The sequence below is a fragment of the Pteronotus mesoamericanus genome, unplaced genomic scaffold (assembly GCF_021234165.1).
Source record: "Pteronotus mesoamericanus isolate MK-2021 breed Mesoamerican mustached bat unplaced genomic scaffold, CSHL_Meso_final contig_116, whole genome shotgun sequence".
NCBI lineage: Eukaryota > Metazoa > Chordata > Mammalia > Chiroptera > Mormoopidae > Pteronotus > Pteronotus mesoamericanus.
In genome coordinates this window covers 34,881,684-34,897,848 of record NW_026555027.1, presented here as the reverse complement: position 1 = coordinate 34,897,848, position 16,165 = coordinate 34,881,684, and the positions used below count along the sequence as shown (strand labels likewise).

The following is a 16,165-nucleotide window of genomic DNA, read 5'->3' as shown; positions in this document are numbered from 1 at the left end:
TCTCTGAATTCCCATCCTGTGCCTGTGTTACGGTGTTAGAAGTCCCGAGTTGGCATCTAGGCCTTGGCATCCCAAACCTGCCCCACACATGCCGCCTCATCCCAGGGCTGCCTTTGGGCCTGGTGCCGCCGCTGTATTCTTTGTTTCCTTCCAGGTCCTCCAACCTGGAAAGGACAGGGCTGTGGGCAATGTAAATTCTTTCATTCAGCCATTCAGACATTTACCCACAACAAATGTAAAATGTAAAGGAGAAAATTTACATCATTTTCTAATTGGAGTCCCAGGGAAAGGAGGATCCTTTGCAACCAGAAAATTTCTGCAAAGCTGCTCTTTTACACACAATGCAGATGACCATAGAGGCCACTGAAGTCACCAAGGCAGGGAGCTGGCAATGAATAAGTTAAATTAGGCTTCTCGAGTTAAAGTCAACTCCTTGTTGCTTTTAATATCAATCAGAAACTGGTTTACAAAATACTATGCCATATTAATGTAAATTGCTGGGTTTTTCTTTGTTAGAAAGCTCAAATCTATTATTTTTCCTAATTGGTTTTTGGCAGTCTGTTATTAGGGAAAAAATGTGTTCCTATACATAAATACAAATTTTTGTAATATGCTTTTTTGCTATTTTTAGAAAAGATAACTATAGACACTTCCACTTTTAATTCAGTGTTCAAGCCTCATTAGAAGGCCAAATTGTAGGAAAAAATAAAATCCTTTTAAAACTTCTCACAACTTTCGTTTTGGTTTGTTTCAAATAATAATGGACCTACTTAAAACAGTAAGTTAAAGATGATGGCAGGCTTTATCAAGGATGACATATGAACAAAACATTTAAAGAAATTCTTAAAACTTAAAAAGGCAAATTCATCTCAAACAGTTATTGTGATTTGGAGGGAAGGGAAGCTTTGCTGGGCGGAAGTTGAGAAGGTTTATCTTGTTCTGGAAGGCTTTTCCACATATTAGAAGAAGAAAATAATCTGGTGTGTCTAGTTTGTCATGTTATTTATAGAAAATACTTAGATCTTGATACTTCAATTAGCTTTTTTTAAGTACAAATTGCTCATCAATGTCTGTAAGATAATTATGGTAGACTTAAGTATTTAATTTTTTAAATCAAGTAAAAAATGACACCTTAGAAAAGAGAATTTTTATTTTTATCTCGAAGAAAGCACAATTTAAAGGTGTCTGTTTACAAACTTTCTTCATTTAATTGGTTTTCTTAATATGAAATAGTATTTCCAGAATTAATTAAAATTTCACTCTAATGAATATTCAAAACCAAAATATGTTATCTTTGCAGTACAGTATACTGATTTTTAAATCATCCATAAAGGTAATTATATTATTTTACATTCTTAAAAAGTCATATGTTGTTTCTGATGCCAAGTGGGTGGTTTGCCTCTTCTCAGGCCATGATTGAAGAAGCCATCACCAGAGCAGACTCGTTCTCAGTTATGTACACACCATTTGCAACAAAAATCAAGGCTGATAAAGTAGAAAAAGTAAAAGAAGTTTTCGCAAAAACTCACCCTGCATATGTGGAATGTATCTACACAGGTAAGATTCAATATCTTCAAGTTATCAGCTGATACTTTATTTCCATTAAAACAAATAGAGAACCATTTTCTGGTTTATTCATTTATTGTTTGGTTTAGAGGTATGATGTTTTAATCTGAGGAGCAGAGATAAGAAGTTATTTTAAGGTTTTAAGTAAGGCCCACCTTATGGGTCTAGTGCAATATTCCTGTACCATCATGTTTCTATATTTTAAATGAAGAATAAAACCTGGAAATGCTAAGATTTTTAAAACTAAAGAAATAACCTTTGGTAAAATACCACCTTTCTCCATATCCTTCCTCAGTAAACTAGATGATTATAGTATTTTCTTGAAGATGGATTTTTTTTTCCAGTGCTTGTTCCTGCTATTTCTATTTTCCTTCCTCCATCTATCTCACACCTCAGACCTCCCTCTTTCCTTATGTTCTTGGATCACGGTATCCAAACGAGACGTGGACAGCCAAATGTGCACAGAGGACACAACATTACTAGTATTGTTCATTTCTCCCTCTTTTTTGTCTTTGGAAGCGATTTGCTTTTAATCATTCATTCAAAAATACTTTTTACTATCTACTGTGTACCAAGTGTTACTCAGAATTAAGACATAGATTTTCTTGTACTAAATTAATAGTTCTTAACAATAATTACCGTGTTAAGCAAAATCCCTAAATGCATTTACCTCATATCACATCCTTTTCATGCCCCTTCATTAAGGCCCCTTCATGCCTTTTTTCAGGGCTTTGAGGCCCAGCCACTGATTTATATGATAAATAACGTACTCCATTAGTGATCACTTTTAACATGCCTGGCATTCTACATCCATTATCTCTTGTTATTCCCATAACTTATGAAGTGAGTAAGATGATCCTCATTTAGAGACAAGAAAAACAACAAATAGAGAAAACAAATAGCTTTTTCAAAGACGAATAGTAAATTGGTGGCATCAGGCCCTGTATTTAAACCCATGACTTTACCCTTGAGTTACACTATCTCTACCTGATCGGAGCAGAGATGTGATGTAAACATTAACCTTAGGTCTCAGGGAGTCCTTTTTTTACCTACTATACCTTAAGCTCTTCAGAAGAAACGCAGTAAATAATTCTATCCCGTGGTCATTAAATAGTGAACCCTTAAGGAGCAATGAGAATTTCAGGGCAGGAAAAGGAAAGAGAAGAAAGTGCAATGCATGCTATTATGACCATTGATGCTTATTTACTTCATTTGAGCATTGTGCAAAGAAACAGAGAAAGATGTTTCAGAACTTACATTTTTTTGTTAATTGTTATAAATCATTTATTATTTTATTATGGATACTTTGAAGGGGTTTGGGGGGAACATTAATAGAAAACAAAAGTCATGCCTATCTAGGGTCATAGAAAATGAATCAGATTCAGCTATTTCCACTTTATTCTCAGCTCCATTGGTAATAAGGAGAGAGGTTCATTGATGAGATCACCAGTTTGCCAATCCTCTACTGGTATAATGAGTTTAGTTATATTTAACCTACTTCACAGAGAAGGCATGAAGATTAATTAATACTTAGGAGGCACTGTTGTTACTGATAGTTTAAAAACAATAATAACATTAATGAGCCAGATTCATGTCTCATGTAACTCTATCAAACCTGTTATCATGATGAATTATGATCTGTTGGCAAGATGACTCATGCTGAAGGATATTATACTTTGGATGAAAAGATAATTAGAAGTTATTAATGAATGTTTCTATTATTTTATAACTACTAATTGCTGGAGTATGACAGTGCTATAGAAGAACGTAGAAAAGACACAGCTTCTAGAGGAAGAAAGGGAGGTCGAAAAGGCAGTCTAGATTTTTACATTTCTTTGGGACCGGTTAGGTTCTTTGGCCTGTAGAACCTGTTCTTTGGGCTAACCACGCTATTGCACTGATGGCCTTACTTGCCTCTGTTGCAAACGATTAAAATGTCCTCCCCCAAAGCCACTGCTGGAGTGATGGTGAAACCGGTGTTGATAACAGCATGTGCACAGTCTCAGTAGTATGGATTATTTTTCTCCAGGTAGTTCCAAGGTGAGTGAAGGCACAAAGTGTAAGAAGAGGGAAAGTGAAGTGCTATCTTTAGCATCTGGATATCTTTCACAGGAGGTGCAGAACGGCAGTTATGGCAGCCATTGAATAGTCAAAGGCAATAGTTTGAAAGTGAGTCACACAAGGGAGATAGGGCCTGGAAGAGTAGCTACCTTGTTTTGTTGGCACTCCCCAAAACCAGGTTTTTCCTTCTATCCACCTGATAGAATTTAAGAAGCTTCTATCCTGTCAAAAATGTGTTCAGGTTTATATTTCAACAAATAGTCATGAACCAGGTGCAACTGGGCAATCAGGTGGCAGATATTTAAAATATAAGACTCTTTTTGTTTTACCTATACATATTCATCTTTGGTCTTCCCAGATATATTCTAGCTCATCCCGGGCTGGGGTTTATCCAATCATTTAGTTGCTCTTCAGTTAACTATCTAAACAAATTCATAAGCTTTCTTCCTCTTTCTTTCCATGGGATTTTCTTCTCCCCGTGGTCTGGTTTCAACTTTCATGGAACTCAAATATACCCAGTGTTCAAAGGGGACAGTGAGCATATGAGGAAACCGTCCCCTTTTGAAGTCTAGTGCAGGTTGATACACCTGTTTATTGCATGGTTAGTGCAAGTTGAGATCAACTTTGTTGGCTTGAGCAGAGCCAATGATAGGCTCATTTATAAGACATACTAGAGGACTCGAAGGGCACCTATATGCATTTCCCATGCTTCCTTATGGTGCAGATGTTTCTTTATATACACAAAAACCATGCCTAAGACATAAGTTGGCCCAAATTAGAGCCACTTTCTGCTATCTTTCTCTCTTTGCCAGAATGCTGACTTGCAAACCCAGACGCCTTCTGAGTCTTACCCTAGAAATCCTCTCTACACCCTCTATAACTTGCTGTGTTATTCTGCCATTTCTCTTCCCCCTTTCTTCATGCACTGGAATGGCAAGATCCTCTGAACAAGAAGAGGTTCTACAATGAAGATGGGTTTGTTCATCCATTCATACATTCATCAAACCTATATTCCATACACTATTCTAGGCAGTGCTAGAATATACCTGCTCCTAAGAAAGGGTCTGACTTTATTAAATTACACTTCAGAGTAAATGTTTGACTGTATTTTCTAGGTAATATTTTCAATTAAAACCTAATTCTAATTGTGCAGTGGAAAGCTGACTCTAATTAAAAGAATGATGGAGGAGAAAAAAGAGAAGGCAGCAGTTTGGATATAGAAGTCCTTGCCACTAAAAGTAGCAAAAAGTGGCTAGTTGTTTACCAAACTATTTTTCCCCTCATGATGCAACTAGAATATATTTCAATCTCCCTTACAGTTATGTCAGGCTTGTGACTGAATAATGGCCAACAGAATGTGAGCAGAAATAATGTATGCCACCTCCAAACCTGGCCCATAACACCCTACCACACAGGACTCTCCTTCCCTAGCCACTGACTAAGTGGACAGGACCATGAAACTAAAGAAACCACGAGACAAAAGAAGCTTGGATCCCTGAATAACCATGTGGAAGGTCACCCACTGAATACCCACGTGAGAAAACAACAAGCTTGTTTTGCTGTAGATCACTGAGATTTGGGGGTTGTTTGTAAAATCAGGTAGCTTTATTCTAACTAATACACTGCCTTACATCATAACAAGTAAGCAGCTTACTACTCCTTCTACAATGTGCACAATGAGTTCTCAGTGACTAAATAAACCCTCCACCCTGTGAAATCAGCTCCATTCTCAGAAACACTGAGTTTGTGCACATCCTCCCCTACCTCACATTCACTCACCCTTCTGCAGACAGCTACAGGTGGATGTTCTCATATACATGTGTTTGTGCCCATCCAGAAAGATAACATTTCAGGAGAGACACTGCTGCCCCATGAAAGGTGGAACACAGTTAGGTAGTTTTCACTGCAGCATGAGTAATTGAAGCCATAGTAGGGGGTTCTAGATTATAGAGCTCATCTAAATAGCCATACTATCAATCATATCATATAGATATATTATATCTGTAATAACAGATGAAGGTCATAATATCTGTACCTTGAAGATCTTGGATGAGGAGTCAGCCTATCAAAGTTTTCCTGGATAAGTAGCTATTATCATTAAAACTTGGAGACTAACACATTTAATTCTCCCAGCAGGGGCTGGCAGACAAACCTCTAACTCAGAAACTCGGCCAAACTCCAGGTCACCTTCATCAAGCCTAGATAGCACTGAATTCATTACTCCCTGGTCATGTGACTGCGCTGTGAGCCCAGCAATAGCTGGCAGAGGAGGTGGCAATGAGCAGAGAGAGAACACGTTCATGACAGAGGTCCCCTGGGTGTTTTCTCTCTAGCCAGCCCACAATTCACAGTCACCCTCATCAGGAATTTTCACATGAAAAACAGATTCAAAGGGAAAAAACTATAAAAATAAGTCCATTGTTAAATACATATAAATGTAAATATTTTAATTTTTTAATTAAATAGGCCAACTAAATTAATGATTTCTTATAAGAAAAACCCACTTCAGGTAAGCACGAGGACTATTGTGTCCTTATAACTTCTGTGAGAGCGAGAAAGGAGGGTTAAAATTCAAATCTGCGTTTTGGGACAGCCAGGCTTGTACACCCCCAGGAACATACTGTGCATCCTTTGCTGTTTTGTGAATATGGTAAGGCCCACTAAAATCTTAAATCCATATTGTAATAGAGCTGTATTGCATTATGTTTCATGGAGAAAAAAATTACTGAATTTTTAGCACTGTAGCTATTCATTTTTCTTACTTAAGGAAAAATACAGTTTGATTCATGCAGAGTAGTCAGGGTATCTAAAACAAATAATAACTCACCAGCCCCAGAATTATTATGTTTTCATTTATAAAGATTTTGCTTGAGATTTCTATTCATATATTCCAATGAAATAATGTAATCCTGTATAATTCTTATTCTTGCATGGTTGTATTTTAATAATAATAAAGTAATACCATAAGCATATCCTGTCTTCTCTTGATGAAAATACCAGGATTTATTTGCTAAATAAATAAATATTCAGTAATGGATTTGTGGTTAGTAATGTTTAATAGAAAAGTTTTCTAGATAAGATATCAATTACTTTAACACTTTGATGGATAGAGTCATATTTTGTCTTTCCAATGTAATTTAACTCCCAAGAGTGAATTTGTATGTTCAGAGAAATAATATATTGTTTTAAAATAGACCTTTAAAAATTGCTTTTCACTGAAATTTATAACGTTGTTCTTGTTCAGTCATCATTTACCAGTAAGGATAATACATTCTTATGCTTTCTAAAAGATGAAGTTAAAATTTCCCATTTTATTCTTTCTTCTTTAAAATATTATAATTTTATCATGATCAAGAGTTTTCAAGATCAGACTATTTTCCTTCTTATAAGTTGCTTTCTCAAATGGAAGAGGTTATAAAATTAAAGAAAATACATCCCCAATATTATCATGAAAATGTTATAGCCAGATCGGTTATAAAGACGATAAATCATCTTATATTTGCACAACAGAATTCTTGTTAGAAACAGAGAATCATTCACTAAGTAACAAAATCCCTCATATATGGACCTAAAGCCTCTATTCTTAAAATATTAAAATGTTGGTCTTCCCAATGGGAAATGTGGTATTTTGGCACTGTTCTATCTTATGAAAATAAACACTCCTCAAAGGGCAGGTCACTGTCCTTTGCAGTGGCAGGTCACAGCCCCGTTTGCCTCTGGTCCCCATCGTCTCATGTGTCTCACCTTCTGTGATGGATTTCCTCCCGGACCTCCCTGGAACTGTCGTGCATCCGGCCTAATATGTTTTCTTATGAGATCTGACTGAAGACAGACAGGGCTGCATTTTGAAAATGCAAGTCAACAATCCAAAAATAAGTTGAAGTAATATAAATTTTTAATGTAGCCTCTTGAGAGCAATCAATGGGCTGGGGCAAGGAGCAGTTGGAATGAGATACGTGCAGGAAGCAGGTATTACAGGTATTGTATTCATAATGCTCAGTAAAATCCTGCAATACACTCACACACAAATAGCAGTTTCCATCCAAGCCTCCTTTCCCACTGTAAGAAATCCAGATACACTCCTGCAATTTATTCCCCCATAAATAGATAGATTAGTCCCTTTCCAGTGTCAGTCTTGGTAGCTATGCCAGTTTCTTAGGTTTTTATCCATCTCCAGTTCTCCCAGACTGCATAAAAAAAAAACTTCATAACCATTTCAAAACAGACAGCTAATTTTAACAGTAAGGCGTAGTGAAGTAAATGTGATAAGGCTTTATTTTTCCTGGAACACTTACTAATGTTGCCTAATCTAGCCACTCTGTAACATTATAGCCAATCATTAGGTGCTCCCATCTAACAAATCATGCAGTCAAGCATGAAAATCCCTAAAGATGGGGCATCCTACCACAACCACATCAAATACACAATTAAACTATGGAACAACCATCATTCAGAACCACCTGAAATCTAGCTGAACAGAAATCCTACAACTAAGGATATAAAGAAGCCACACTGAGAATGGTAAATGGGTGGAGATGTAGAATGGGCACGTCCCATACCCATGTGTGGTGGATAAAAATTGGGAGGGATATCCCTGCTGCAGTGGTCTCCCCTGAGGAGCCGAAACCCCCCGCCTCACACCGGACCCCCAGCCCAGGGTCCCAGTGCTGAGAAGAGAAGTCCATAACTTCTGGCTGTAAAAACCAGAGCGCGTTGTGGCTGAGGGAAATGGAGGGCTTCTGGAGTCCCAGGCAATTACTCCTAAAGAGCCCACACACGGCTCTTTGCTCTTACTCACACTCACTCCCTCTTTGTTCCATCCCTGGGGCAGCAGTTCAAAAGGCACCAGGGACATATGGGGAGTAAAAAAGTGTCTGGCATCAAGAAGAAAGTGGGAGGGGTGGCTTTCTCCCAGACAGAGTGCCGGAAGAGTCCACTGTCTTTTCCTGAGCCTTTTCCCAACAGAGCTGGCAGGTGGGGTACCATAATTAAGCCTCCATCAACCTGGCTCACACAGTTCGCCCCCCCGCCCAGGTGATTCCCTGAGAGACCACACGAGACACTTGTGGGCCCACCCAAGCTGTTGCCAGTGACTTTTCTATACAAATGGCCTATCTTGGCTCATGCTTCAGACTTTCCTAAAATGTCCCAAACAAGGAGCATCTGTCCTTGGCGTGCCTGTACCTCTCACTAAGTGGCCCCAGGCCTGGAACTAGTGACAGCTGGCCTTCGTTTACAGCGTGGCCTCTCCTGGCACCTTTAAGCCCAGCACAAGTGGCAGCCATCTGCAGATCACTTTGCAGCTCATGCCTGGTGTCCCCAGGCAGAACACAGGCAGTGGCTGACCTTGCCCTGCATCTCCTAGAAGGCCCCAGAACAGCTCACTTCGTAGACAGCTTCAGACCACGTGAAAGCACCACCCAAACATCTCCACAAGCAATAGCTCAAGGGGCTCAAGTAGGTCCTGGTCTGTGGGGTGGGTCCCTGCATAGCTGATCTCCATGGTGGTCTCAGCCAGTCCTAACAGCTGACCTGCTTGACATGCCAACAGCAATCAAGGCTCAACTACAATGGGAAGGTGTACACAGCCCACATGGGGAGGGAGTGCATCAGCTTGGGTGAACGGGGAGGCGTGCCACTGGATCCTGCAGGACACCTACCACATTAGACCACTCCAGCAAAAGCAGGATATGTACCAGCTCTACCTAACACACACAAACAAACATAGGCAACCTGCCAAAATTATGAGACAAGGAAACATGTCTCAATAAAAGAACATAGCTCCAGAAAAAGAACTAAATAAAATAGAGACAAGCAATTTACTAGATGCAGAGTTAAAACACTGGCTATAAGGATGCTCAATGATCTTAGGGAAGGAATACATAAACTTAGAACTTCAACAGTATAAAAAAGGACATGGAAACCATAAAGAAGAACCAGTCCAAAATGAAGGACATACTAACTGAAATGAAGAGTAATTTACAGGGAATCAGCAGTATAGTAAATGAAGCTAGAAATTAAAACAGCAATTTGGAATATAAGGAAGAAAAAAATGAACCAGACAGCAAAAAGAAAAAAAAATACAAATAAAATAAGGCTAACGTAAGGAGTCTCTGGGACAGCTTTTAGTGTACCAACATTTGCATCATGGGGGTGCCAGAAGGAGAAGAGAGAGGGAGGATGTCCAAGGAGGAGGATATGGGGAGCATCTATAATAGTGCAAACCAAGATTACTCTAACCAGCAAAGGTAGCATTTAGAATCAAAGGACATATTAAGAGCTTCCCAGACAAGAGAAAGCTAAGTAAGGTCCGTCACCATCAAAATAGTATTACATGAAATGTTAAGGAACTTCTTTAAGAAGAAAAAGAAAAAATTTTGAACAATAAAGTGGCAGTAAATATATGGGGTCTGGCACAAATAATGCCCCCTTTTTATTATTAAATCTTTTATTACAAAAATCATAAGAATGTAATTCTGTAACATAACAATTTCATACTCGAACATACCGTATGACATTTTAGGTGAAATGTTCAAATTTAAACTATAAATTATCACATTCATATTATTACCTTACCAAACACACTCAAGCAGATATTACTTCTCTCAGACCCTGTATATCTATCAACTATTAAATCAAAAAAACAAAATAAATGACCAAGCAGAATAGAAACATTCATAAATACAGAGGTCATTTTGACAGTTGCCAGATGGGAGGAGGGCTGGGGGGTTGGGTAAAAAAGGTAAAGGGACTGAGAAGTACAAATTTGTAGTAATGGAATAGTCACGGGGATATAAAATACAGCAAAGAGAATATAGTCAATAATATTCTAATAACTGTATGGTGTCAGGTGGGTATGAGACTTATTGGAATAATCACTTAATAATTTATATAGTGTTGGACTCTTGGGGTGTGCTCCTAAAACAAATATAATATTGTGTGTCAGCTGTGATTGAAAAATAAAATATGACTAAAGATTTAAAAAATAATAATGAAGTAAAAAAAAAATACTAAAGCCTTAACTCCCAGTCATGTAAAATAATGTCTCTACTTTCTCAATTTTAAATTCTACATGTGAATTTTGCACAGAATTAGGAATTTCTGTTTATAGTGTTATCCTTTTTAAATTTAGCTTTGCATATTCAGCATTTGAGTCCCATTGACTTCAGCTTTAATACTTGCCTCACAGTTAACTTACAATTTAGTAGCATTTCTTGATGACCCTGTGGTCAATCTACAGATAATCACTACATTTCATGCCTAAAATAGAGTCTCATCTAAGTACTTGCATTTTTTTCTTATACTTTAAAAACGTTTTACTGTGAAGTATTACACATCTAAAAATTCATAAAACAAATACACGTTAACTAATTATTACAGAACAAGCATCAAGTCAAAAAATAAAACATTACCAGCTCTCCATATATCCTCAACAGGCCCATTCCCAATCCAAAACCACTCCCTATCTCCACCAAGGTGATTACTGTCCTGATTATTAGAATAATGACTTCCTGCTCTGGCTGGTGTAGCTTCAATGGGCTGATCACTGGCCTGCGAACCAAAATATCATAGGTTCGATTCCTGGTCAGGGCACATGCCTGGGTTGCCAGCCAGGTCCCCAGTTCGGGGAGCGTGAGAGACAACGAATCGATGTGTCTCTCACATATCGATGTTTCTCTTCCTCTCTTTCTCCCTCCTTCCCCCTTTCTCTAAAAAAAAATAAATAAAATCTAAAAAAAAAAAATAATGACTTCCTTACTTTTCTTGAGTTATCACCTAACTATGCATTTCTAAAGTCTGAACTTTAATTTGCCTGCTTTGAAACATTGTAAATATGAAATCACAGCATTACATCTGGCTCTCACTGCTCAATACTCTGTTTATGAAATTCATCCATGTTGCAAAAAGCTTTAGTTGGTTTGTTTTTATTGTTATGCAATATTCCATTATATGAATAGTTCAGAATTTATATACGTATTCTTCTAGGTATAAACATTTGTGCTGTTTCCAGTTAGTGGTTATTTTCAACATTCATATATATATATATATATGAATATATGTATTTCATATTAAACAATATACCTGGAAATAAGATTGCTGAGTTATACAGTATATATATTTTGCTTATAGTCGTTATTCTGTTTTGTTTTAAATAGCCATCCTAATGGGTGAAAAGTATTATCTCATTGTGGCTTTGATTTGCATTTCATCATGATTAGTGATATTGAGCATTTTTTATGTGCTTATTGGCCATTTGCATATATTCTATGGAGAAATGTCTATTCAAATCTTTTTCCATGTTTTACTTAAGTTATTTTGTTGTTGTTGTTGTTGTTGAGTTGTAGGCATTCTTTAAATATTCTGGACATTGACCCCTTATCAGATATGTGATTTGCAAATATTTTCTTCCATTTCATAAGCTGCTTTCTCACTCTGTTGATACGTTTCACATGTGGATATGCAGTTTTTCCAGAATCATTTGTTATAAAGACTACTCATTATCAGATGCATGTTTTTTATGTGTCCATTAGTTCAAGCTTGAAAATTACCCACGTCTTCTGGATAAGCCACTTATTTTTTATCTGCTTGATTAATAAATATATAGAAAATGTGTTAAAATAATCAACAATGGTGGTGGATTTGTCAATTAATTCTAATAGTTCTACCAATTTTTACTTCTTAAGTTTTAACTTCAAGTGCATACACTTTTAATATTGTTAAACTTCCTTTATGAATTGTATGTTATCGTTAAGTAATTATGCTCTTTGGACTTAATAATGCTTTTTATATTAAAATATATTTGATATTAATATTAAAATATTAATTTATTCTTACTAGTATTTTTCTGGTATTTATTTTCACATTCTTTTACTTTCAACATTGTGTGATTTTTATTTGATATTCTCTTAAAAATAACACATAACTAAACATTTATTTCTTTACTTATTTATTTAGTCAATCTCTGTCTTTTGACAATTTCTCACTTGTTTGAGTTTTCCAGCCAGTATATAAGTCTCTGAAACACAGAAATTTCTGTCTGTTTTGTTTACTGATATAGCCCATTGGCTTGAATAGTATCTGGCATATAGGAAGTGCTAAATAAATCTTTGTTGATTTGGTTTATTTCTACCATGTTTTGGGCTTTTTATTCCATGAGATTTTCCCCCTCCTAACTTTCCTTCTTTTATATTCTTCAAAGGTTTTTTCCTTTATTTTTCCTGTCTACAGTTTTACAAATATAACTTATGTTTCTGGGTTTTTTCTAAGGATTAGTTTTGATACTTCATATGCATAGATATCACAATAGAATTTAAATTTTTAATGATCATCTTTACTCAACAAGATACAGGTCTTAGAATATTTTAACTAAAATTATGCCCTAACACATAAATCCCATTTTTTATTCTAACTTGATTTTTTCCCTTATTCCCAAAATTAGTTATTGTAGTGATAATTGTTTTCACATAGGCAATATTTATCTATAGTTGTCTTATATACGTGTCTACTAGTTTTTTCTTACATTTCAGTCATTCTGAATTTCATTTTACTCTTTGTAAAGTACATCTTTAAAAGTTCCTATAGTAAGGGAGGGTCTGTTGGTAGTAAACTCTGTTTCTGGTTGTCCAAAATATCTCTAACTCACCCTGGTTCTTGGATAACAGTAAGCTGCATATAGAACTCTAAATTGAAAAATTAACACATTAAAGTTATTATTCTACTGCATCTGACTGTATCTTTGCTATTGAGAAGTCAATCTTCATTCCTTTGTGGGTAATCTTTTATTTCTGGTGCTTTTAAAATTATGCTTTTGTTTGATATTATACAGTTTAACTGAGATGTGTTTTGGTGTAGTTATTTTTGCTTAGAGTCATTGTGCTTTATATTTGAAAGAATCTTGTCCCTCTATTTTTTAATACTCCAGTCTTTTAATTCTTATTATTCTTTTACTCAAGAATTTTAACTGGGTATTTGCTACTTCTATTCTCCACATCATTGAAGCTATTTATCACAGAGCTATTTATCTATCTCTTTGTCTCTCTGTGCTGTCCATTTTATTTCTTCCATTTCTTAATAACCATCTAAACTTTTTTATAATTCTTACCTGAGTCCCTTGACCAACCCTCTTCTGCCCTTCCCCCCAGTCTCTACTCCTCTCAAAGTTTTCTTTATTCACCCCGTTTCTTACTAACCATTCAAAAATTCTCACCCAGCTGGGATGAGTCCCTTGACTCTCCTCTCTTATCTCTCCCCATCCTCACGTTAATTGTTCTAATGCTGTTATTTCACCGGTTGTGAGTCTAATAAACATTGAAGGGAACAGTAGTATCTTTAATGTTTGCATTATCTCAAATCTACTTTGGTGCTGATGGAATTAAGGAACTTCCCCAGAATAAATACAGTACGACAAATTAAACATCTAATTTTGGGATCAATAAGAATTTAAAGTGAAGTGGAAATGAACTATGAAAAAGTCCTGTGGAAATTATTTTTTTTAAGTTTATATATGGGTTATAAAAGGAAATATACAAACACTGGTTTTGGACAAATAGACAGCAGCCTGGTGTGAAAATTGAGAATGTTAGTAATGAAAACCAATTTTTTCCACTTGCATATATAACTCTGAATTTATAATGAAGGTCAAAGGGAAAATATAATTTATTATACAAAAATTCATTATCCATTTAGTTTTCTCACATGTCAAATGCAAAAATCAAAATATGCTATCAATGTTTTTAAAAGTAGAAACTGTTTTATTATTTATGGGTAGGGGCAATGATGCTAACTGAACTGCAAAATTGCTGCCTTTTGCTATTTTTTTGCTGATGTGAATTTGTGAATAACTTCTAAGATGGAAATATTGGCATTAAAAGGAGTACAAGAGAAAACTCAGAAAATGACCTGGTAGGATGAAATGACAAAGTGTTGTTATTATGAAGTCAGTGTAGAAGCTAAACTCTGAAACTGATCAATAAAAAAGAAGTCATATAAAACCGACATGGTCCCATCCCACATTGAGCAATTGGGCCTTTAAAAATGAGATTTTGCTCTAATTCAAAATGTCAGAACATTTTGTTATGGACAAAGGGCAGAAAAATGACATAAACACCAGGAAATGAAAAGGAAGTGAAACTTAAAGAAAGGTGATGATAGAACACTAACAAATTTGCATTTTTCTACTAGAATTTTAAAATCTCTGATGGTTTTGTTAAATTGCTTTGTAAAGTTCATTTGCAATCTGCTGGGTATGGTTATAATCAGGTGTCCAACAGAAAATACTGGTGATGATGGCATCTATGTTTTGTACTTTACTTTTAGAGAGAGCAAATTTTATTTCATGGGTATTTAACTTCATAACACATAAAGCTACCTTTCCTATGTATAGATAAGTCTGCTGATCTGCAGTCAATATTTCAAGTTTTTGCAGATGCTTTTCTGATGCTACCAAGAGTTTCACTAAGCCAGACTCTCTCTATTTTTCCAGTTTTTTGTGACTAAGGGTCCATATTTCCCAGAGAACAAGCTGCAGCAAGGGTACAACCCGAAGCCGAGACTAATTTTGCCGCCTAGGCAAATGCTCTGTTCATTTGAACATCTACTCCATTGAGTTATCTGTTACAAATTCTTTTGCCCCATTCGCTCTTCATAAGTTAAACCAAAATCACTTAAGATTTCAGTAAGATGAAGAACAAAGACTGTGATATTCTCTTCTAACTTTAGGTACAAAGAATTAAGTCATACCTCAGAAGTTCTGAACATTTCATTAGTTTTGATTTTTTGAAGTTCTATTATTTGGACTAATAAAAATTTAGAATTTGGAAAGGTTTGTTTTTAGATTTAATTCAAATATTGACTGAGCACCAAATTTTTGGAGTATAAACATAACTTGAAGATGTGATCTTCAAGAAGATTAAAACTTGTTGGAAAGATAAGACATAGCCCATGAAACATTAGGAAAATCACTCTAAGCAGGGGTGTCCAACCTGGGCCCACCACAAAATCATAAATGTACTTAAAACATTGTAAGATTTGTGTGTGTGAGAGTGATTACATGTCGCAATGTATTTAGTGTGTGGCCCAAGGCAACTCTTTTTCCAGCGTAGCGCAGAGATACCAAAAGGTTGGATACCCATGTTTGGTGGTATAGATGTTCTTTAAGACTTTAAAGGGCATAATGAAATATTCAAGAAATAGTTCACAAACAGGGCGGGACTTAAATTATGTATATCTAGAAGGATGGCGATCTATTGAATAAAGGAAAAATGGGGAGAAAATGTAGGTGTTCGTAAGTAGAAAAAGCACAAAAAAAGTTCTGAAGCAGGATAAGAAAGGCTGGTACAACTTAGTGACATCAGCACAGCAGATGATAAGTTTATGCTGGAGAAAACCTGGGAATTAGGCATAGATTGTGAAACAGATGCACACAGCTGAGAACCTTGAATACCAGGAAAGAAGTCCTTAAAGTTCCCGAGGACGGATGTGACAATGACAAAGGCAATGTTCCAGAACTATTCATTGGGCTGCCGTGTGGAAATACATT

General features: G+C 36.1%; 1 protein-coding gene across 1 annotated transcript in view; it reads left to right on the top strand.

Moving 5' to 3' along the window:
* Positions 1-16,165, top strand: part of SPATA16 (spermatogenesis associated 16) — a 182,005-nt gene that overhangs the window by 130,551 nt on the left and 35,289 nt on the right. Inside the window, exon 5 of the mRNA XM_054577053.1 lies at positions 1,410-1,557. Coding sequence (XP_054433028.1) covers positions 1,410-1,557 — 148 coding nt within the window. The remainder of the gene's footprint in view (positions 1-1,409; positions 1,558-16,165) is intronic.